Source organism: Eretmochelys imbricata, chromosome 9 (genome assembly GCF_965152235.1).
Source record: "Eretmochelys imbricata isolate rEreImb1 chromosome 9, rEreImb1.hap1, whole genome shotgun sequence".
Lineage (NCBI taxonomy): Eukaryota > Metazoa > Chordata > Testudines > Cheloniidae > Eretmochelys > Eretmochelys imbricata.
Window position 1 is genome coordinate 5,128,790 of NC_135580.1, and position 22,971 is coordinate 5,151,760.

General features: G+C 49.5%; 1 protein-coding gene across 5 annotated transcripts; it reads left to right on the top strand.

The window, feature by feature from the left end:
* The first annotated feature begins 154 nt into the window (after nt 1–154).
* On the top strand, nt 155–19,680 carry BCL6 (BCL6 transcription repressor). Of its 5 annotated transcripts, none has more exons than XM_077826732.1 (10): nt 155–258; nt 9,662–9,700; nt 10,802–10,973; nt 11,667–11,888; nt 12,020–13,003; nt 13,542–13,723; nt 14,972–15,139; nt 17,081–17,211; nt 17,928–18,065; nt 19,511–19,680. In XM_077826732.1, the coding sequence occupies exons 3-10, from the start codon at nt 10,813–10,815 to the stop codon at nt 19,652–19,654; spliced, it is 2,130 nt and encodes a 709-aa protein (XP_077682858.1). In that variant the 5' UTR covers nt 155–258; nt 9,662–9,700; nt 10,802–10,812; the 3' UTR covers nt 19,655–19,680. The 5 variants fall into 5 exon arrangements, with proteins under 5 accessions (XP_077682858.1, XP_077682861.1, XP_077682862.1 ...); XM_077826735.1 differs by having other exon boundaries at nt 11,667–11,873; XM_077826733.1 differs by lacking the exon at nt 155–258 and adding an exon at nt 8,004–9,332.
* The last annotated feature ends 3,291 nt before the right edge of the window (nt 19,681–22,971 follow it).

The window sequence follows — 22,971 nt, forward strand, 5'->3', positions numbered from 1 at the left end:
GGCGGCGCCGCTGCCGGGTGGGGGCCCCCGGCCGGAAAGGCTCCGCGGGGTCCCGGCGGCGGGCGGCAGGGGGCGGGCGGGGCGGATCAGGGCGGAGCGAGCGGGGAGGCAGGGAAGGGTGGCATGTGGCCTCCCCTGGGCCGGGCGCAGTGGTAGAGTCGGCAGCTCAAATTCCGAGAATTGAGCTCTGTTGATTCTTAGAACTGGGGTTCTTAGAAGTGGTGATGCAAGGAGTTTCTAGGAAAGCCCGGAGACCAGGTGATTGCTGCCGCCGCCGCTTCTAGCGCCGCCGCCGCCGCTCCTGCTTCTTTACCCTTTAAGGCTGGAGGTTGCCAGGCGCCTGCCCCTGGCTCCCAGGCGCCTCTCTCCCCGTCCCCGGGTCCCTCCTTCCCTCCCTGCCGTGCGCGGCAGGTGTTCGGGGCGCGGAGCCGGCCGGGGGGCTTGTGGGGGGGGGCCTCGCGTGGTTTTATTTGGGGGCTGGGGGGGTGCGGGTGAGGTTGGTGTGTTTTGTTTGGTGTTTTTTTTTTTTTTTTCCTTTTTTTCTTTTTGCGGGGCAGGGCCGAGGCGCCGCCGCGGAGCGAGCCCGGAGTGTTCGCCGGCGGGGAAGGGAGGGGTGCCCGGCGGAGATCGCCGGCTCCGGCGGGGGGGCTCTGCGCTGCCCCGCGGGGCTGCTTCCCTTCCCGGCTGACTCCTGCGCCGGGCCGGGCTGTCAGGAGGAGGATGTGGCGGCTCGCCCGGGGCCGGCTGCCCTCTCTCGGGCTGCCTCTCGCCCTGCCCCCGCGGACGGGGAGCGGAGTCTCTCCGCCTTCGCTGCTTCGCTCGCCTGTCTTGGCCGAGGCGCCCCTCGCCTGGCGCCCGGCCACCACCGGCCTCTCCGAGTCGATTAGGTGACAGCGGGCAGAGATTTGCCACAACAAATGTCCCCAGCAAAACTCGGCCGCTTTGCCCTGGCCCCGGAGCCCCGCTGCCTCCCCCTGCGGTCGCTTGGACACCCTGTTGGGCTTGAATTGTGTGTGTTCGCGGCCCGGCGATTTGCACGGTGGTTGTCTCTGCGTGGGAAACATGTTTAGCATCCACTGTCTTCTTTGCGGTTGGGGAAGAACCTTCCTCCCGGGGGGAGGGGGCTCTGCACCTGCGGCCGCATCTGGATGTGGGGTCTGGGATCTTCGCGGCGATGGGGAGGTGTGGACAGGACAGGGGAGGGAAGGTGGGAGCGAGATCGCTGGCCTGGGGGGGGGGGTGTGTGTGGCAGTAAATGTTGTGGTGTTTTGGGTGCTGCGTGACTTAAGGTTGTCTCCTAATGGCTGCGTTGTTGTTGTGTGTTTTTGTTTTTCTCCTCCACGGTGCAAAATCTCCGAGAGGGGAACCTGTACGGCTGATAAGGAAAGGCACGTGCACCAGGGCTCAGACTAGACAGGGTGTTTGCACAGGGCAGGAGCGGCGGGGGACAAAAACGCTCCCGATTTTATTTCTAGACTGTGCTGGGGAGGCGTTGACAACACAACTTGGTTGCGTGTGTGGTGTGTTTTTGTTTTTGTTTTTCCCCTCTCCCCAATCCAATGCAAATAGATGACTTTGCAAAAGGGCTCGCGAATTCTGCAACCTGTGGCTGTCTAGTCCTGCCTGCCCAAGCGGTAAAAAAAAAAACAGGATTGCTGGATAAGACTTGCGGGAGATTTTGAGGGGGATCCCAAAGTAATTGTGCGAAGTGACTGTTGCTTGGATCGACTAACTCTTACCTGTCTGAGCTGACAACGTCCACTCTCTGCTTTTTAAAAAAGCAGAGTAATTATTTAGGAAATATGCTTGTATTTCATAGAATAATGACCCCATCCTGGGTTTGGTTTGTGGTTTTGTTTTTTTTTTTTTTGACAGAGAAATAAAAGTATTTTTGACCAAGACATAAATGCTTTAAGGAGGCTTTAAAAAAATCTGGCTACTGATTTACTATATATATATAATTTGGATTATCACCAGCTTGAGGGGGGAAAGTCCGTCAAACCAGCGTTTACGAAATAATTCTGGGCTCAGAACTCAGGTGCAAAGGGAGCGAAATCTCCCAGGGCTCGTGTCCAAGAGGGCGAGCGTCCTACAGGAAACCCGTGTAATCTTTTAATGGATTTCCAATTAGTTTATGGTCTCCTTGAGTGCAGCTTATGTCCTCAAAACGCCCAAGACACGGCTGCTGCGGAATGTAAACACGAGCCGCGGATGGCTCCGGAGCAGGGTTGCTGATTGCAGGGCCCGTGGAGACGGGCTGCCCGCTCTCTTCCCGGAGTGGGGGGGGTTTAAAAAACAAAAAGAAATCAGTAGCCGGGGACAATTCCGCTTGTTCTCCGCGCCGTTTACTACCACGGCGCGCTTGGCGTGGAGACTGGCGGTCGTAAATCTGCTGTCCCAGCTGGCCCCTTTCCACACGCTATTCCTGGAGGTAGCACCAGCAAAGAGGAGCAGGCGGGTTTGTTTGAAAAGGGAAGGTGGGGTGGGGGAGGGATCAGAAATCTCAGAGCTTTGCAAGAGTGCGCGCAACCCCCCCAACCCGCTGCTCTCTCGAATACAAGGTGCAAAGTATCAAACTTTGGGGGGTGGGGGGGTGAATCTTTAGAAATCTCTCTAGTTCAGCCAGCCAGGGCTGAAATCCGATCCCTGTTGACACATGGAATCACGTCAAGGGGTTGCTGCTGAGGTTTGACAATTCTAATGAGAGAGGGGTGGTGAAAACCCGTCTGTATTTCTATAAGGAGACGCAGGGGGAGAAAGTCGACCAAACCCCAGTGCCCACAGAGCGAAGGGTTCATTTTCCTCACACCTAACCTTGTTAATTTCTTCAAGGGATTTTTTTTTTTTAATGGCAGGAGTGCCTTCTCCAGAGGAATGGATCCAAGACAAATCGCTTCTGCTTGGCAGGGAGGAATGGGGGGCAAGCTGGGGTCTGTGCAGTCTGTGTGTGTGTGTGTGTGTGTTTTATTGGAGAGTTCCAGTTAGTTGTGTAAATGACAGATATGACTTGATGTCAAAATACTTTCCCCTCCCACCCCGGAGAAACTTTGTTGTGAAAACTTAGTGGTTTAAGTAGTCGCGTGTGGCGTAGCAGCGACCTCTCTCGGTTGTAAAGGGAATGGCCTTTTGGATGTGTCGGGGGTTTTGTTTATTGTCACAATATTTTGAAATATTATGAAATAGCCTTGATGGCCGAGAAGGAGGAGTAGGGAAATAAAAACATCCTACCTTTTTTGGAAAATGTGTGGCTTCTCTTCCAGTCTTAGAATCTGACTTTTAAAAGGCATCCAACCCAAGATCTGGCTATGTTTATACACCAGGTAAATCTGATTTAAAAATAAAGTACCAAAAAAAAAAAAAGAGAGAGAGAAGAAGCCTGTATCAGTGAGAGTTTTGCCATTGACTTCACTGGAAGCAGGGTCAGCACTAAACTGGCTTGGGAATGGAGGAGATCTACACTGATAAGCAGAAAAGGATCCTGCAGCCTCTAACTGGGGCAAAATTCTCATTGACTCCAGAAGATGTTTTACTGTCATCAAGCACCATCTTGCTGCTTGTCCTGAGGTTTTAAAATTTAATGATTATTCACAATATTGTATTAAAGGCTTATGGGATAAGTGCTTTCAGAATAAATACAGACTTCCTTCCAGCAAGCCTTAAGGGCTTGTTTTACAGCTAGGAAATCTCTTCAAAAATATTTTAAGGCAAAACTTTTTCTCATAGGGCAAGAACTCCAGTTTGCATTACAACTGTGTGTTTTAACCAGCAATCCAGTCTTTTTTTTTTTTTTTTTTTTTTTTAAAAAAAAGCCCTCAAATTTTCTTTGTCAAGTAATCAGTGATTTAAAATATTCAAAGGCTGTGTAAGGATCTTCCAGAAGAATGGATTCTTTCATTGTTCCAGGAAGAATAGTCTTCATTTGTAGGGAAATGCTCAATGTTGAGGGGGCAAAATAGATCAAAGATCTCTTGGGATATGTTTCAAATCAAGTCCGCTCCCACCCACCCCTGTTTTGACTGTCTGAGTCAATAATCAGAGAAGAAATGGTATTTCACTGGTTATTTATTATTCTAAAGAGACAGAACTCTGAATGAGAGTTGATTCTCAAAGAGAACACCAAAAGCAAGTCAAAGGCGTGTTTTCTTCTTCTTTTTTTTTAATTGCTAGTGTTCCCAGCTAGCCTAAATGCTGGATAGTGAGGACTGAAGACTTCTGTCTGAGTCTAAAATAAGCCTAGCAGAAACATTAAGTTGTGAAAAGCAAGGATGGAAAAGCTTGTAAAAAAAAATAATAATGTTGCTCAGACGTGTGTTTAAGAGGAACAGAATTACATCGACAAAATTATATGTTTTCCAGCCTCAGCTGTGGCGTTTTATTTTCCAAGGGAAATAGATCTCTACGACAAAGCTAAAGGGTGCCATCTAGTGGTGTGTTCTTAAAATTCCTTTTGGTGACTGGTTGCAACTAATCTTTCAAGCTTGGGAAATTAAAAACATGTTGTATGCAGTACTTTAAAAAAAATTCCTAGCTCGCTAAAAGTCAGCAATGAAGACTACAGAGACCCATCTAGGGCCACAGAAATTGACTAGCCTAGCTGAAAACAATCAAGTGCATATTAAAATGTTATTGATACTTACATATGGAGCTCTGTCTGAATGTTTTCATGAAATCACATGTAAAATATTTCCTGCCTGTGGTGTTCCTCTACTGTTCCTGAATCATTGCCTAATATAGGTTGTCTTGTGTTGCAGAATTATGCATTCACTGAAAAAAAAGGTTTCAGTCACCCTACATGGCAGCAACCTACTAGTTTATAAGAAAGTCTTAAGAAATATAGTATATTATCAATATGTTATCCAAATACCAATGTAAATGCAGGTGGCAAAACTTAATTGAGATAATGCCAAGTTTTTAAAAAAAAATCTGATTTCAAGCAACATTTTCTTAATGTGCTACAAGGACTTTAGAGGAGCAAGATAAAATAATTTAAATAGCCAAGTTACATTTATCCTCTTGGACAAAAAAGATCAAGGTAACATCTGTTTCAGCTCCTAGTGCTGCAACATTTTGGATGCAAACACTGTCTGGGGAGGTGTTAACAATTTTAGTTGAAACTTTAAAAAATAGTGGGGCCTACTTAAAAACTAATTTGGGGAAAAATTTGACTTGGCAGTCTTTCATTTGGATTTATTGTTAAGTACAGGGTCTGTGAACAAGAATCTCCTCTATGAAGAATACCCATATTTTTGCCCTAGATTTATTATTAAACCATTCTTGTGGTTGGTAGAACTACAGCAAAAACTGTAATTCCCATGTGGAAATTCTATTTCTAAGGGAGGGTGGGGGATAGTGGCTGGCTTTCTCCCCCATCCCTGTGTTGTAGGCTAGTCTCTTCACCTCCAATTACATTTATTATCAATCAGACACAATGAAGACATGAATTTTACTGACCACAGAGGGAGGCTATTGACTAATGCACTGTAGAACTGCTCGTAGAGGAGAGACATTTCTCCCTGAGTCACAGGACTGGTCATTCTGTAGGATAACTTACATGGATGGCATCTTCCCAAATACACCATGCTATGCTATTTTCAAAAATGTAGTGTGGGCTAATAGCCACTGGAGCAGCTATGAGGGCTAAATTTATTTGCTGAGTCTGAGCTGGAGTATACCTGGATATGTGTCCACAGTCCAAACTTGCAGTTACAGTAATGTATTCTTTTAAGCCACTTTAAATAGTATGTGATGTTTGAGATAATGGGCCACATTTTCCCTGGCGTCACTTCAATTGAAATAACATTTCTGTATTCATTTTAAAAATGAATGGGTGGACTTTCTTATGGATTTGGAAGCACTGAAAAAAGGGTCACTCATCCCTTTCCAAGGACACTTATTGGCTTTCTATTTTCATTAATGCTAAGCAAGATTTTGGCAGTATCAATAGGATTTTGAGATGGTATTTCCCCCCTCCCCCTCTTTATTTTTAAATGAAGAGTAAAGTAATGTGCAGACTAGAAACTGGGCCATTTCCAAGCATTCAAAAGTGCAACCAGTTTAAACTCTTCTTCAAAGCAAGACATTAAAATACACTGTAGCAGCTTGCAGTGCCAGAAGAAATATGCAGGTTTCCTGGTTACAAATGCTGATAATTAACCCATCCCTGTAATATATTGCATTTCCTAGAAACAATTGTTTGCTGGCAGGAAATGGGACCAGACTGAAAGAGCACAGAATGCTTAATATGCTGCTAGTGACCTAGTCGCCAGAGGGAACAAGGGATGGGGAAGAGTATCCAAAGCCTCTTTGATTTACGCTGACACAGTATTTAACTCTTAGAGATTTTTTTCTCTATTTTGTTGTTGTTAATCAAAACGGGTGTTGGCCTAGCCCCAGGAGGCTACTAGATTAATAAAGCCATGCTCTGACAGCTGAAGGCCTCTTACAACCCCCTGATCTCATGCCATTCTGTAAGAAATGAAAGCTCTGAGAGCCAGGGAGCTGGCAAGGAGGTCTCTGTCCCAGGAGGGTGACTTTCCCCTCTACTAATGGGGACTCCCTGCGGTGCCCTCTGGGCTCTGCTTAGCGGGCAGGTCCAAAGGGGATGGCAAACCCTGGGGTCCCTGCTTTGGGTCACTTGCCCCCAGGAGACCAATGGCAGGGACCCCCGCGGCTGTCTCTGCTGATGCTACAAGCCTGTGCCTTGCTGGAGTCGGGTGGCTCTTTGATGCCTGGCGGCGGAGCGCCCCCTAGCGGGCAGAGGGGCGTCGCAGCCCGGCGCGAAGGCCGGCTCGCTCGCTGCGAATCAGCCTGCCGTGGCTTGCAGAGGGAGAGATGGGGCGAGCTCCTGCCAGTCGCAGGCTGGCCCTGGCGAGGGCTCCGGGGGGCGAGGTGCCGCCGCGCTCCCCTCCCCTCCCCCCCCCGCCCAGTGTAGGTGGTGGTTTATTTATTTATTTAATTGCAGGTGGATTTGATCCACCAGCCTCCTGCCAAGGACGGGGACGGTGCAGCGGCAAGGGGGAGGAGCTGGGGACTGTGGGGGGGGGCGGGCGGGCGGGGGGGGGGGGGTTGGGGACGGAGCTGGCCGGGCCCCTAAGCGGCGGACCCCCCACCTCCACCCCTCTGCGGGCTCAGCAGCGGTCCAGCCCCAGAGCAATGGTGTCTCCAGCCCCCTCGCCCACGTGGGGGGGCCGGCCCCTGGGCGCCCCCACGCCGGGCTCTGGGCTCCAGCCCCCCCCCCCCCCCCATTGTCGCGTTGCAAAGGGCTGCAGCCTGGCCCGCGACGGGGACGGTCTCCCCAGGCTCGCCGTGCCCCGGGCTCGGCTCCCGCCTCTCTTCCTAGAACAGGGCTGCCGGGAGCCGGAGCCCGGCGCGTTCCCGGAATGACAGCGCGGTGCCCTTCCCCGGCGCGAACTGGCCATGGGGGGGCATTTCCTCCCCGTGTAAACGCAGCCAGTCCGGAGCACGCCCGGCCGCTCACACCGCACCGGTTGGGCTGGGGCCGGCAGCTGGCTGCAAGGTACCGTGGGAAAGAGAAGCTCCGAGGGGGTGTCTCTGTGCTGGGGGGGGGCGATATTTCCTTTTCCCTCCCTTACATCAGCAGGGCTAGAGGGTGACCTGGGAGGGGAAGCATTATTTGGAAGCGGATCCCCTCCTTCCCACCCCCCCACGTGCAGAAAAGGTGACCTTTGGTGGGGTGAACCCTGGAGCGTGAGAATTTGGCTTTGGGGGGGGGGGTAATAGATTTCATATCGGAGTTGCGGGGTGGAGGGGGGTGGTGAAGGAACTATCAGCCATTAAATCTTGACCGTCTCTTTATTGTTGCTGAACTGTGCTGTCTTATGATCAGGTGACTGCAAAGACCAAACGGTGTGTGTGGGGGGGGGGGGGGGGACGACACGACACTCATTTGCATCTGGCTTGATTAATATGGGGTGGGTGGGTAAAGGGTGTGTCGCGGGGGGGAGGAGCGCCTTCGTCTTTCTCAATCACAGCAGCAGATTGAAGGCAGATCCTGGTGTGAAGCTCAATGCAATGGTCCCTTGTTGGATAAGGCTGCTTGGCTGTCAGGAGCCCAGATTTGTCTGCTTTCTAGACGAGCCTCTTCCATGCCAGCGGTGGGTTTGCAGAGGGGCAGCCGGGCGGACCCAAGATGGGTTGGGCAGCGAGACTGGATGGGTGATGTAGATGTGCTGGGGGGGCAGCAGCAGGCTGGGACAAAGGACCAAGTAGCACCCAGGGCAGGCTGCCCTCCTGCCCCGTCCCTGTCCAAGAATTCTACCACTGCAGGAAGTTCTTGCATTGCGTGGAAGGGGTTGGCATTCATGGTGAGCTTTGTACTTCTCAGACCCATGTCGTAGCCTATAAATGGGCCCTGTTCTGATCTCAGGGACAACTCTTGTGACTCCAGTAGCTCGTAGACATGCCTGGCATTTACGCTGAAAGGACTGAGCTCAGAGTCTGACCCGGTTGTGCATCACTTACACATTCCACTGGGGTGGGAATTTTGAAGCAAGGCCAGTTGCTAGCAGAGTCTGTAAATCTCTTGGCTTTCATGTGAACGCTGAAAGTGGCTGGCAAAGAGGGCTATGCGAAAAGGTCAGAGTCTGCAGTATTTGGGAAATGAGTCACCTTCTTTGAGTTTCAAGTTAGGGAGGCTCAGAGGCGCTCGGGAGACTCACCTCATTTGAGTGTATGAAATGGATTTTAATGTCATGCATTTGTTTTAGCATGTTAAAAATCACACTAATTCATCTTCCTCCCCATAAATCTCTGGGTACACATCTTTTGGGGCTTGGAAAGGTTTATGGCTATATCTGAAAAGCCAAATAACAGCTATGATGCTCTTTCCCCCTCTTTTAAATGTAAAAGCCAACTATGGGGGGAAAGTAATTGTCTTCATGTAGATAAGAAGAAAAATAAAATTCTCTTAGCATGGAGTGGAAAGAAGAAGAAATTCTTCTCTGTCCCCATTGCATTAACTCCCCAAAGCCAGCAGGTGGAGGCAAAGAGCATCTTTTGGCAGTCAAAGAAGGGATTAGGTCTGTTTCTAGCTTTGCTACTGACTTGCTGTGTGACCTCGATCAAGTTGCTTAACCTCTCAGTGCCTCAGTTTCCCAGTCTTTAGCAATTTCTAGTGTTTCATATTTCCAAAGTGCTTTGAAATCTTCAGAAGAATGATGGCTACTAAGGAGAATGATTCCTGACCCCTTTCAGTTTCTGGGGAGAATGAAAGAGGGGAGGGGAGAGCGTCTTGCAGCCCTGTGTGATGCAATGAGATGATAAGAAAGGAGTGGGACTACTGGGGATGGGGAGAGGCATATCTGAAAAAAGTGGTGAGTGAATTCTTGTTTGACTCCTCCTGTACCCTCCCCAGCTACCCTCGAGTCCCTGACTCATAGATATGAAAGGCTATTTGGCATACACCTATGGTTTGGGGTAGAGGGTGTGGAAGAGTCTATGATTAGATTCCCAAAGCCTGTGGCTGCAATAAGAACATGCTGTACTGGGAGAAACAAATTAACTTTATTGGAGAGGGGAAGTGCTATTAGCTTCAGTTCGCATCCTGCTGATGTTACATCAAAACAACAAGCTTGCATCCTACCACAGCCAATTTACATTTCTGAACTAATCTGGTGTTTGTTTTCTTGTGCTTGCTTTGTAGGTTTGAAAGAAACTTTTGGGCTGTGAATTGAGGCACTGGGTATGTAAATTTAATTTCATGCCTTTTTAAATGTGTTGAATGAAATGTTTCATTAGGCCCAGCCAGAATCTGTATTCAGGAGAGTGGCTGCTCTGCACAAAATTACACATTCATATCCCACCGCCGCCAGTGGAACAGTGGCTGGAACTAATCCTGTCATTGAGGAATTTGGCATTTAAGAATCAAATTCCAATGTGGAATTTCAGGTGCTGGATGGTAGCTTCTTGGGAAAGGCCTGGGTCAGACCCTCCAACTTTGATCAAAGAGAACGTGTTTTGGAAGGCTTCACATCAAGAACTGTTGAGGAACAGAGTTCTGGAATTAAGAATTCCTGGTGATTTAGATTCTAGGGAATTGGGTGTCCGGAGACCTGGGTTTTCTGTTCCTGATGCAGCCACTGATTAGTGACCCTGGGCAAATCATCTTCAGAAGTGGCCACAGATTTTTGGGTGCCCCACTAGAGACCCCTTGGTCCGGATTTTCAGAAGCACTGAGCACCTGTAGCTTTGTATGGGATCTTTATGAATAGCTCTAATTTCCATGGCTGGATCCTGTAGTTTGGCTGCCCACTCAACTGTGTGACGTCCGTGGGAATGACGCACGTATCAGAGCTGCAGGACCAAACCATAAAGTGTGTAATCTAATAATGCAGATTAGTGTGCAGAGTTTGCTTTGCTTTGTCTGCTAGTCCTCTGAGATCTTCAAATAGCAACTTCCAATGGAGCTGAGCACGGCTCCTGCTGGCTTGGCCACAGTGGGAGCAGGAGCAGGCTTGGGGTGTGATGGGGAGGTGGTATAGCTTGCCCACCTATTCCCCAGGAAGGTCCTATTGTGTTCATCCTTCAGCTAGGAGTCTGGGACTCATGCTGAATCCACTCCAGTCATGGCCACTACAGATGGAAGCTGAAATGTGGTTGCATCCTAGATTATTGTTGTTTCTTCTCTCGCTGGGGGGTCTATTGCTGCCCTAACCAAACACTGTCTTGCAGGGTAGCCCCTTTGGAGTAGACCAATGGCAGGCTCTTGGCCCTGCTTTATGGTGCTTTCTCAGTCACTTCATGGTCCTATCTTTTTTTTTTTTTTTTTCTCTCCCTTTTTCAGGCAGAGTCAAGATGGCCTCTCAGGCAGACAGCTGCATCCAGTTCACCCGTCACGCAAGTGACGTGCTTCTCAATCTCAACCGCCTTCGGAGCCGGGATATCCTCACCGATGTTGTTATCATCGTGAACCGGGAACAGTTCAGAGCCCACAAAACTGTCCTCATGGCCTGCAGGTGAAGAGGGGCTAATGACACGGTCGCTTTCTCCTCCACCCCGCCCAGCCCCCTTTCCTTCCTCTGCGTGCACACGCTGTTCCGTCAGATAAAGAGCACGCCTGACGTCCCAGGGTCCAGCGCTGCCTGTCTGAGCCCTGTGTTCACATCCATGAATATCCGATGCTTGGCATCTGACTGAAACCCATTCGCCATTGTACACCGTAAATAAAACACTCGCCACCTCTCGTGGCCTTGTCACGGGGCCTCGTTTGACCAGGTGGCGCTGTTGTGGAGGACATGAGAGGCCGTTGGCATGGAAGGACAGAGATGCAGGGAGGCTGCTCCAGGTGGCAGGAGCTGCAGAGGAGAAGGCACTTGCACTCGGTGTAATTTGGGGGACCCGTGGAAGAATTTAATGCTAGATCAGAGGAGGGAGGAGACATGGGAGGGAGGGAGAGGATTTCCATGGGGGAAGTCTATGGAGGGTCTTTAAATTAACTAAGATCAGAGTTCTCAACCTTTTCCATAACAGGACCTCCCTGGGGCGAGCCTCCTATCCATCTTCCAGCGTCGCAATGTAGGAAGGGCAGAGGTTGAGAGTTCGTGATGTCCCGATGGAGAACCCCTGTAATAAGTTCTCTCCCCCTCTCTTCTTCTGAAATCTTGCAACTTGGGTTCACTCTCCCCTCCCACCCCTTCTCCCCTTTGCAGCGGCCTCTTCTACAGCATATTCACTGACCAGCTAAAGTGCAATCTGAACATCATCACTCTGGCCCCAGACATCAATCCCGAGGGATTCTGCATCCTGCTGGACTTCATGTACACCTCCCGCCTCAACCTGAGGGAAAGCAACATCATGGCCGTCATGACCACCGCGCTCTACCTACAGATGGAGCACGTTGTCGATACTTGCCGAAGGTTTGTCAAGTCTAGGTGAGACACCTGTGGCTGAGTTGGAGAGCCTGTATTTTGGGGGTGTGAAGGGTGGAATTGCCAACGCATTTGATAGCTCGTTTCAAAGGCTGGGAATAAGGCATAACACCCTTCCTTTTGTCTCCATGCAGTGAAGCCGAGGTGGTCTCTGCAATGAAGACGCCAAGGGAAGAGTTCTTGACAGGCCGGATGCTGAGTCATTCAGAAGTGATGGCTTACAGGAGCCGGGAAGTCTCCGAGAACAACATGCCTCTCCGAAACACGCCTCTCTGCGATGGGAGGGCCTTTGCCTCCAGTTTGTACAGTGGCCTGTCTGGATCGCCCCTTTCCTACACTGGATACAACCCCATTCCAGTCAACGGTTTCCTCTTAGATGACGAGCTGCGAGAGGCGAGGATCCCCCTGCCGGATGTCTCGAGGGTCAACCCTTTCCCAAAGGAGAGAATGCTGCCATGTGACAGCTCCAGGACAATCCCTACAGACTACACCAGAGCTGTCACCGACCTTTCAGCCAACATGTGCCACGCCACCATCTATTCTCCAAAAGAGGCTGCTGCCGAAGAGGCCAGAAGTGACATGCACTACAGCATAGCCGCTGGCCCTAAGCCCGTCGCACCTCTGGTCCGAAACAATCCCTACTTTGCCTGTGACAAAGCAGCCAAAGAAGAAGAGCGGACCTCTTCAGAAGACGAGATAAGTCAGCACTTTGAACCAACCAACACACCAGTGAACCGAAAGGGTCTCATCAGCCCCCAGAGCCCCCAGAAGTCAGACTGCCAACCCAACTCGCCAACCGAGTCCAGCAGCAGCAAGAACGCCCGCATCGGTCAAAGCTCTGGCTCTCTGGGTACCAAGAGCCCTACTGACCCCAAAGCCTGCAACTGGAAGAAGTACAAGTTCATTGTCCTCAACAACCTAAACCAGAGCACCAAGCAAGACGGTGCCGACCAGAATGAAGCGGGGACCCTCTCCCCTCACTCCTACGTGTCTGCGTCGGCTTGCCAGCAGTCCATGGAACCGGAGAATCTAGACGTCCAGTCCCCAACCAAGCTGAGCCTGAATGGGGAAGACTCGACAATCCCACAAGCCAGCAGGCTCAACAACATTGTGAACAGGTAAGGCAAACCCCCTGGAGGAAACGGGACTCCTTGCAGCACTGCTCGGTTTTATTAATGCTTTGGGTAGATGCCTAGTTTTGGTGAATCAGTTCCTCGGCAGGTGTAAATCAGTGAGTTCCATGGAACCTCGCCAGTTGATGCCAACTGAGGATCTAGCCAGTAATGTATGTTTCCCAAATGTTTAACCACACCCAGCATAGGCTGATGGTTACATTAGGGACTAGGAGTCCTGGCTCACTCTGTGGCTGTGGTCACTTCACTTAAACCCTGTGCATCGGTTTACTCTTCTGTTACCTACCCGAGAGGGACGTTTATAAAGTGCGGCGAGATCCTTGTGGGATGGGCACTATAAAAGCATGAAGTGTGATTGCTGAATGCCCTGTAGAGGGAATGCCCAATGGGGCCCTGATCCCGACTAAGGCTCCTTTAAGTGTCCACCTGGCAATGCGTGTGTATTCTTCATGCCTGCGCTGAAGGAGGCGCTGTGATCTTATGGCACTAAAGCCTTCCGATGGGCGTTGCTCCTCTTCCACAGATCCCTGGATGGGTCCCCTCAGAGCAGTGAGGGGCAGTCCCCTCTGTACCTGCATTCCTCAAAATGCAGCTCCTGCGGCTCCCAGTCCCCCCAGCATTCTGAGATGTGCCTTCACACCCCTGGCTCGACCTTCGGAGAGGAAATGGGCGAAACCCACTCCGAATACTCTGACTCCAGTTGTGGTAAGTCCAGAATCCATCCTCCCGCACTTGCCCTTCCAGCTGGCAGAGGGGGGCGCCATGGAACCTGTGGGATGAAGCTCCCCCAATGCCACATAGGAGAGGGGCCCAGCCGCAGCACCCCCAGAACTCTGGGCATGTTTGAGCCTGCATACAGGCTGGCAGGCTGGTGTCTGTCTCTACAATGGGCTGAACCCAAATTCTGAATCTGAACTTCAATGGTTCAGGCCATCTCTTTTCCAAGCGGATCTCAAAGTGCTTTCCAAACCCCCTGCTAACTGGCTGAACGAAGCATTCATGGGAATTGGTTTTTGCCTCTAACAAGGCAGCTTGGGCTAGTTGAGAGTAATTATCATCTCCCAACATTTTAAAACAGGATGTGAAGAATGCCACACCCAATCAAAATTGCCAGGGTGGGGGACTGAGCTCGGCAGAAAGAAATGATCCACACTTGGACTGGCCATGTTATCTGCCTCACTCATCAGTCCTTGGAACTGTCTCTAGTCTAGACGAACAATTGTGGATAAAGAGGGCTGGACTGTAACAGGGTTCAAAAAGGAGCTAGATAAGTTCATGGAGGATAGGTCCATCAATGGCTATTAGCCAGGATGGACAGGGATGGTGTCCCTAGCCTCGGTTTGTCTGAAGCTGGGAATGGTCGACAGGATAGATCACTTGATGATTCCCTGTTCTGTTCATTCCCTCGGGGGCACCTGGCATTGGCCACTGTCAGAAGAGAGGATACTTGGCTAGATGGACCTCTGGTCTGACACAGTATGGCCGTTCTTATGCTCTTAAGAGGCTTACAAAACTCCGTTTTGTAAAAATCTGTTTGCCCCCATCCTCCAACTCAGTGGGGGGAAAAGGAAGATTTTATTTGCTGCCCAAAACCCAAGTTTCCCCCAATGAGTAGAACTCTGAATTCATATACAGTGAAACCACCATCATGAGGCAGCCTTCCCACCTTCTGCTTCCTATTTACTAAGACGCTACTTCTGATTGGTTTGGTTGTTGGCTAGCCCCACGGGTGATTTGTTTTGCTGTGTATGTATGAAGGAAAGTGTAACGGACGCGGTGGAAGTGCTGCTTTCCCCAACTCCATCGAACCCCCGTGAAACAGACTTTAGCTTTGGCACGCTGGCTTCCCCTCCCCACGGGCTCCTTGGCCCCGTCCATACAGGAGGCGACCCGTGTGCTGCTGTGCTTGCTGATCTCATTCATTCTCCCCGCCTCTCTCTCTGTCCCCGACAGAAAACGGAGCCTTCTTCTGCAATGAGTGCGACTGCAGGTTCTCTGAAGAGGCTTCTCTCAAGAGGCACTCCCTGCAGGCACACAGTGATAAGCCCTACAAGTGTGACCGTTGCCAGGCCTCCTTCCGCTACAAGGGAAACCTAGCCAGCCACAAAACCGTTCACACAGGTACAGCCCGGCGCTCCTGGTGCCAGCCCATGGCAATGTGTCAAAGCAGGTCCTGAAAAGCACACAAGGCCCTGAAAGCTCTGCCTTGCATGCAGGCCTAATCCGTATCCGGCACTGGGGCATTGCAACTGGGTATGCAAGGAAGGGCAAAGCACCCCAGCACCTGACAAGGGATGGTCGTGGATCTTCAGCCACATCCTGAGAGCCTGAACTCCTGGGTTCTGCTCCTTTGGAAATGGCTTAACCCCTGTGTGCTTCGGCTATAAATGGGGAAATACTTATGTTCCCCTCTGGGGGGCTGTGAAGCTTAATATCTGCAAAGTACTTTGGGATCCTTGACTATGAGGTGTTGCCTAGCATTTGGTTCTCTCTCCACATGTGAACTGTATTGGCTGTTCCATTCAGAGTGTTTCGGGCAGGGAAGGGGCCCTTTGGACTTTTTTTTTTTTTTTTTTTATGATGGATAAAGAGGCTGAGAGGGGTTATTTTACCAAAAATAAATAGTCTGGTGGTTTTTCCATTAGAAAGTCTGGTGACTGGCAAACGGCTGAAATGGTCTGAGCCAGTTGAGAAAGGAAGGGATCAGGGGTTGAGCTGCTGCTCAGAATCCTGGGTCGGGTTTGGCTTGTTTCTGTAAACGCTCAGAACATTGATGGCCAACTAACACTTTGGAGAAAGGAAGTTTGGGTTAAAGACCCAGCCTTCCTCCCCCATCAGTTGGGCTGAATTGCACATTGCCTGACTTTACAGCACATAAAGCTAAACACGTGCTGGATCGGAGCCGTAAGGTGCAAGAGCTCACAATATACATCCCCCTCAGATTCCTTAAACATCTTCCTGCAAAATCAGGGAAAAGCAGATTTGATGTTCAGGCTATTCTTCATTTAAAAACAAAGGCAGGAGGGGAAAAAAATAAACTTCCGATGAACCTTTCAGCCCATCTGTATCCATCCCAAGGATGCAACGGAGGATAAAGATCCAATGAAGATTACCTTTGTGTAGATGGCAGGTGGGAATAATTGAGGCTGAATAGTTTGGAGCGCAGTTACTACTGACTCCATGGCTATGAACCAGCCTCTGTCGCTCTCAGCCTTGCTCACTTTGCCAAAGGAATGACCAACAATTGGATCAAATGTATTTAAAACCATTCAGAGACCGACAGAGCCAGGCAGATCTCATCTGCTTTGCTTTGCTCACCCAGCTACAGTATAAAGTTGGTCAATATTGCTTGTCGCTGGCCTAGGAGGGGCTAGTTAATCCTGTTTGGCAAAGCAGACAGACTTGCCTTTGTAGACCTGATTTCTAGGGCTGTGCCTCACAATCTGAGCCAGACAGTAGTTCTATGAATAACTTTCTGGGAGAAGGAGAAGAGGGTCACATCTGGCTAGGGTTCCCTGCCAAAAATACCAGTGCGCAGTGGGTGTGCCACACAGTCAGTGAGCAGATTCTCTGCTGCACCCAAATGTTGTAGGCGGGAGGTTCCCTGACTCTTAACCCAGCTCTGTATGCAGGCTAGAGCAGCCTGAGGGCTGCTCTAACATGCACTGGTCCCCTAAGGGACCGCCTGCCAGCTGAGGATAGCTGGAGCATGCCATACTGTGGCCATGCCTCTTCCCTCCAGTGCCTGTGTGGAGGCTGGCGTAGGACCGGACTATGATTTGTAGTGATCTGCATGATCTGTATGATCTGCCCCCACTGGGGACTCCCATCACATACACACTGAGGGAATTCCCAGCTAGGGGGAGCAAAAGCAGAGCAAAGGGATTGGAACACAGCAGGGAGTCTGCCCTGGGCTTTGCAGGTTCAGCGCTGCTAGGAGGCCCGTGTCTTTTCCATTCTCTTGTGGACTATATAGCAATTTAGTGACTGTAGTGGAAGCTTTGGGGCGCTCGGGACACTGTGTGCTAACCTGGCATCTCTCTGTTTCTGGCGGGGTGACAGGCGAGAAGCCATATCGTTGCACTATCTGCGGAGCGCAGTTCAACCGCCCGGCCAACCTGAAGACCCACACACGCATCCACTCCGGAGAGAAGCCCTACAAGTGTGAGACCTGCGGGGCCAGATTTGTCCAGGTGAGGATCCCGCTTCATGCTCTACAATTCCCCTGGAGAGTGGGAGGCGTCTTCCTGCTGCTCTGGGTCCTGGGGCTCTGCTGGATGTCTGTGATATGGGAAATGCCCTGAAGGGGGCACTGTTCCTTGCTTAGGGCCTGGTGATGATCCCATGCTGTTGTGGGGCAAATACAGGCCCCTGGAACTTTGCCCTTGGCAGGTCAATGAAGCTAGTCCATTGTTTTTTTCAATGAAACAGATCTGTGCCTCTTACATTTCTCTGTGTGCTGTCAGCCATTCGGGCTCTCAAAGGGTTTTGCTGCAAACATTCATTAGCTTATGCCCATGGAGTCTGATCTAGGATTCCGTACTCGAGGAAGATGGCCCTTCGGATGGTCACTTGAGTAATAAGGACTGGGCTTGTGGTTAGAGCCTCTGGCCACAGAGATGGCAGCTTTTCAAACTCCTTTTGATGAAGCTGGTTTATTAGAAAAATCCATTCGGTTTAGAGTCTGCCTTTAATATCAGAGCTGCCGTACCGAGTGGTCAGTCCAGTGTTGCCTCTCATGGCCAGTGGGTGGGAGGAGGATTTCTTCCTGACCCCAGCTGTTGTCTGGCTAATGCCCTGAAGCATGAGGATTGATAGGAGTGGCTTGGGGAGCTTGGTCTGAATGTGAAGTGTGTGTGGCAAGCATGCCTATGGGGACACTTTTCTGACATTGTCTCCTCTGCGGCAGGTTGCCCATCTCCGAGCTCACGTGCTAATCCACACTGGCGAAAAACCCTACCCCTGTGAAATCTGTGGCACGCGCTTCCGGCACCTGCAAACACTCAAAAGTCACCTTCGAATCCACACAGGAGAGAAACCGTACCATGTAAGTGACCTCCTGGCGTTATCGGTGCTAGTCACCACGAGCCAGAACTCCCTAGCAGCCATAAGGGCCACGTACCGTGGTGGGGAGAGGTTGTCCGGCACTGACCGCTGGCATCACCCCTGGTATGGCTCAAGTCCTGACCACCAGTTCAGTCTTAGCTCTGGTGTATCCTTAACAGGCTTCTCCCCAAGGACACCTCTCCGTTCCCCCTCCCCATCCACCCTCCGGTACACAGGAAATTAGAGGCCTGCTGCTGAGATGGCATTTTGACGGGTTGAGCTGTATCTGGAACCAGCCCTGACCTGTTTTCTCTTCCTCCCCTTCCCCAACCGAAGAAGGTCACGTTCCTTCAAAGGGCCTCGGCTCACGTCACAGTAGAGGACAAAGGACATTGCTCCTCTACTGTACGGGAGGGTGAGAGATGCTAGAGATGAGGTGTGTCAAGACGTCCCCTCCAGGCTCAACTCATCCCTGGCATAGCTCTACGGAGTGAGGGCTATTCACCGGTTAGGGTACGCTGCTGTGCAGTTGGTGGCGTTACCCCAGGGGTGAGCTTGGCCCAGGATGCTTTTTTAACCCTGAGGCCCATAACATGGGGGCTTAACCTCCAATCCAAGGAGCTGGAGCTAACCAGGAGTAGACGCTACTAAGACACGGAGGGACTGGGGCCTGGAGTGGCCCCGTGCCATGTAGCACCCACTTCCCATGCATCTTCTTGGGAGCCCCCATCCAACCCATATGGAGATTGTTACGTACAGTCTCCTGCGCAATATCAGCAGGTGGGAATAGTTAGGATGGAAGGGGACAGAAAAAAGCTACGTTGAGTCTTACGCGAGGCAGAACTCTGGTTTAGAGGCTAAAGCAGGCAAGCTAGGACCCCGGGGTCTACTTCTAGCTTTGCCACTGACTTGCTGCATGGCCTCAGGCAGGTCACTTAACCTCTCTGGTGCCATTTTTCCCCCTCTGAAGAAAGGGGGTGTCCAGGGTGCTGAGAGTCCTGAGCAATCCTTGCTTAGGACAAGATTTCGAGTCCCCGGACAGAGGCACTACAGACCTGCCAAGTGCTTCATATCACTCTTACTCACTGTGTTTAAAGTGACCGGCTGGGAGATGGCGTCCGTCTTTTCGTTAGCATCTCGGCAATAAAGATATTTTAAAATTGAGGCAGAAGTGTGGGCTGGCGGGTCAGGCGCTGGCCTTGGGTTCAGATCCTGGCTCTGCCACTGACGCCTTGCGTGGCTTTGGGCAAGTCACTTAGCCTCTCTGCGCCTCAGTTGCTCATCTGTAAAATACGCTCCCCCGCCATGTTGCGAGGCCACATTAATGAACGATTGTGAGGCAACTCCGACAGGGCGGGGGCTGCTGGGGGCATATATGTGGCTAGGTTACATATGGCTCTGTAAACTTTTGAGCTAACAGCACCTTCCCCATCCTTTTGGTTTTAGTGTGAGAAGTGTAACCTGCATTTCCGCCACAAAAGCCAGCTGCGGCTGCACCTCCGGCAGAAACATGGCGCCATCACCAACACCAAGGTGCAATATCGCGTCTCGACAGCCGAGCTGCCACCAGAACTGCCCAAGGCGTGCTGAAAGCCAGGTGGATTTCTCTGCGGGGAGAGGGGAAGGGGAGTCTGGGGGAAGGGGGCGGGGGGAGATATCCAAAGGATACTTGTAACACTTGTAACACTTTAAAACTTTCATCACACGATGGAGTGCCTCTAAGCCCATAGTGCAGAAGGTGGGAAAAAATATTAAAAAATACACGGGTTTTATTTTTATTTTTCCCAGTTATGTGAAACTAAAAAAAACGTATTCAGATTTAAATGTGTATAAAAAATGTCTGTCCAGTGGAGTGTTGATAAACTCTGGAGTTTAACCTTCACAGTCTGAAGATGAGGAAGGTCATGCTGATTTACGGGAACAGTTGGGTTTTTTTATTTTTTATTTTTTGTGTTGTTGGGGGTTTTTTTGCTTTCTCTTTGTATGCAAAATGTGTGTTCTTTTAAAGAGACGAAAAGAATTGTGTACTATTGAAGAGAGGGCTTTAACTTTTTTAACCAAAGGTGAAGGAATCTATGGCAGAGTTGTAAAATATATATATATATATATATATATATATATATATATATATATATATATATATATAAAATATAAATATATATATATATACATATATATCAAATATAAATATATATAAAAATATAAATATATATAGACCTTAAAGATATATTAAAAATATATAAAATGCATTGAAGACTTGATTGAGCATCTGCAGGCAGATGCTGATTTGAGACTCTTTAGTGTGGTAGAGCACTTAACAAGATATTTTAAAGTATTGCATCTGTATAAGTAAGAAAATATTTTGTCTAAATGCATCAGTGTATTTGTATTTTTTTGCAAGTGAAGGTTTACAATTTACAAAAAAAAAAGTGTGTATTAAACCAACAAAGCTGCAGAAGGAATTTAAAATAATAATAAAGTGTAATTTTTTTTGTTTTTGTTTTCAGTCTGTATATATGTAAAATGTGGTTCGCACGGTGCCTTTTTTTTCAATGGACGTTTTCAATGTATGAACTGTATGAGCCCAATTTCCTTTTTAAGGTACAGCCTTATGTTGCAAAAGGAGTCCTCTGGCAGAACTGTTTATCGGGGAATGTTTTTTTTTTTTTTTTTTGGGGGGGGTGGGGGGATGGAGGTTGGGTTTTTGGGGTTTTTTAGGTCTTATTTTACATGCTTGTGTTATGAACAATCTCGGGAGACAGGGTTTGGGCTGTGTCTAAACTGCATTAACGCGTTCTGTAAAATATAGCTGTACAAATACAAGAATAAAACGATGAAAAGTGAAGTACAGTGGAGTGAGGGGTATTTTCTTCTGTCTGTTTGGCTTAAAATGTCTTGATCTGATATTCTCTCACTTGGAAGGGTCCAGACTTAGTCACTAAGGGTCTGATCCAAAATGCACTGAAGTCAATAGGAAAGACTTACCCTAATCCCTATTGAGGCATGTGGCCCCAACCCAGCAAAGCATGCGCCCAAGTGGTTCTGTTGACTTCAAGGGCCTATGCTACTTGCGTACAGTTAAGCATGATCTCAAGTGATTTGCTAGATCATGACCAGTGAGTAGCCTGCAGTTCCTGTTGACTCCAGTGGGTCTTTTGTGAATGCTCAACACCTTTGAAACTCAGACCACTTTTACTAATGTGCCTAGCTGCGAAGTCCACGTTTTCCAAATTTGGGGGCCTAATGCTCAGCACTGAAGGGCTAGATTGCTGATGAGTCAGAGTCCGTAATCTCTAGCTGAGGAGCTCAGCTGAAGATATGGTCTAGGCCATATAGATTCTCTTGTGAGTCTCCACCCTTCCCACTTGGAACCAGAGGGACCCACCTCCCTCCATTCATGACTGCATAAGGCCCCGGTGGCAATACCAGTCATCATTTGGCTGGTGAAGTCTGACTGGGGATGTATTTTAGGAGCTGCAAAGAAGGAGACACCAGTAATCATGTGACTGCCAACAAATAGTTCCTGGACCACAGTTTCAGAACTTCTGCTCCGCTTTGATGTCCGAGCAGGTATTTGGCTTAACAAAGAGAAGGTAAGGGGTAACATCTTTATAGTCTGTGAGTACCTACAGCGGGAACAAATATTTAATCGTGGGCTCTTCAGTCTAGCAGAGAAAAGTGTAACCCAGTCCAATGGCTGGATGTAAAAGCTAGACAAATTCAGACTGGAAATAAGGGGTACATTTTTAACGGTGAGAATAACTAACCCTCGGAACAATTTGTTAAGGATTGTGGTAGATTCTCCGTCATTGTCCATTTTTAAATCAAGGTGGGATGTTTTTCTAACAGATCTGCCCTAGGAATTTTGTTGAGGATATTCTCTGGCCTGTGCTAGGCAGGAGATCAGATGAGATGAGTACAATGGTCCCTTCTGGCCTTGGAAGCTACGGGCTGAGAAATTTAACAGAATAGCTGCTGTCCCCATGTGACTTGTTGGTTGCTATTTTTGCTCTGGTGCGCAAGCAACACCAGCTAATAAAAGTCATGTTTGATTTCAAGTTCTGCTGGAAGCACTGCCCTCTGGGGAGGTAAAAGTCCAGTGTCTATGTGGAAAAGGACAATATTTGTGTAGGGGAAAAACTAATTGCATCCATGTATAAATAATACCCAGCAGCCTAAGTAATAGACCAAAATACTGCACTGTCCAAGAGCCCTGTTTTGCTATGAACTCTTCTCTTTATCGGCTACACCCCACTCTGCCTCTCAACTCTCCACTCAGGCTAATGAAGCCTGGAGCGTATTTTGAACTAAGGAGAGCAACCCCGCTGCTGCTCAAGCATTATAAGCGTGGCTCAAAGGCCACTGGGCTTTAGCTGTCGGATCACCGTGGTGCCCGCCACCCTGCTAGCATCTGCTGCATTGTGCAACAGTGAAACTGAGCTGTGTTTGTAGCCTCTCCAGGAAATGAACGATCCAGAGCATGGGGGTGGGTTACGTTATTGCACTGTCTGGGCTGCTGGCCAAAGGTGGGACAGTCCAACCTGTCTGGACCCTAGTGCAACATGATGAAAGAAACTCACTTCCTCTGTTGATAAACCACTGGGCAAGGCTCCCGTTTGTTAATTTACGGCCAGGGTTTCCAAACCTGGCAACGTAAATGAAAAACTATGCAGCACCCCCAAATTCCACAGACCTCAATGGGAGCTGCAGGTGCTCTGCATTTCCTTAGGCCAGGTGCCCACTTGTGAGATGCCTGGCTTTATCTTTTTAAAGGCACATGCAGTCTGATCACCGCACCACGAGTGTCTGTGCAGCTGGACACTGCCTGGGCAACGTGCCAGATGATGAATGAGCTACGTGGAAAAATACTCAGACCTGCTACCTTTCACTCAAAGGGGCGTCGCAAC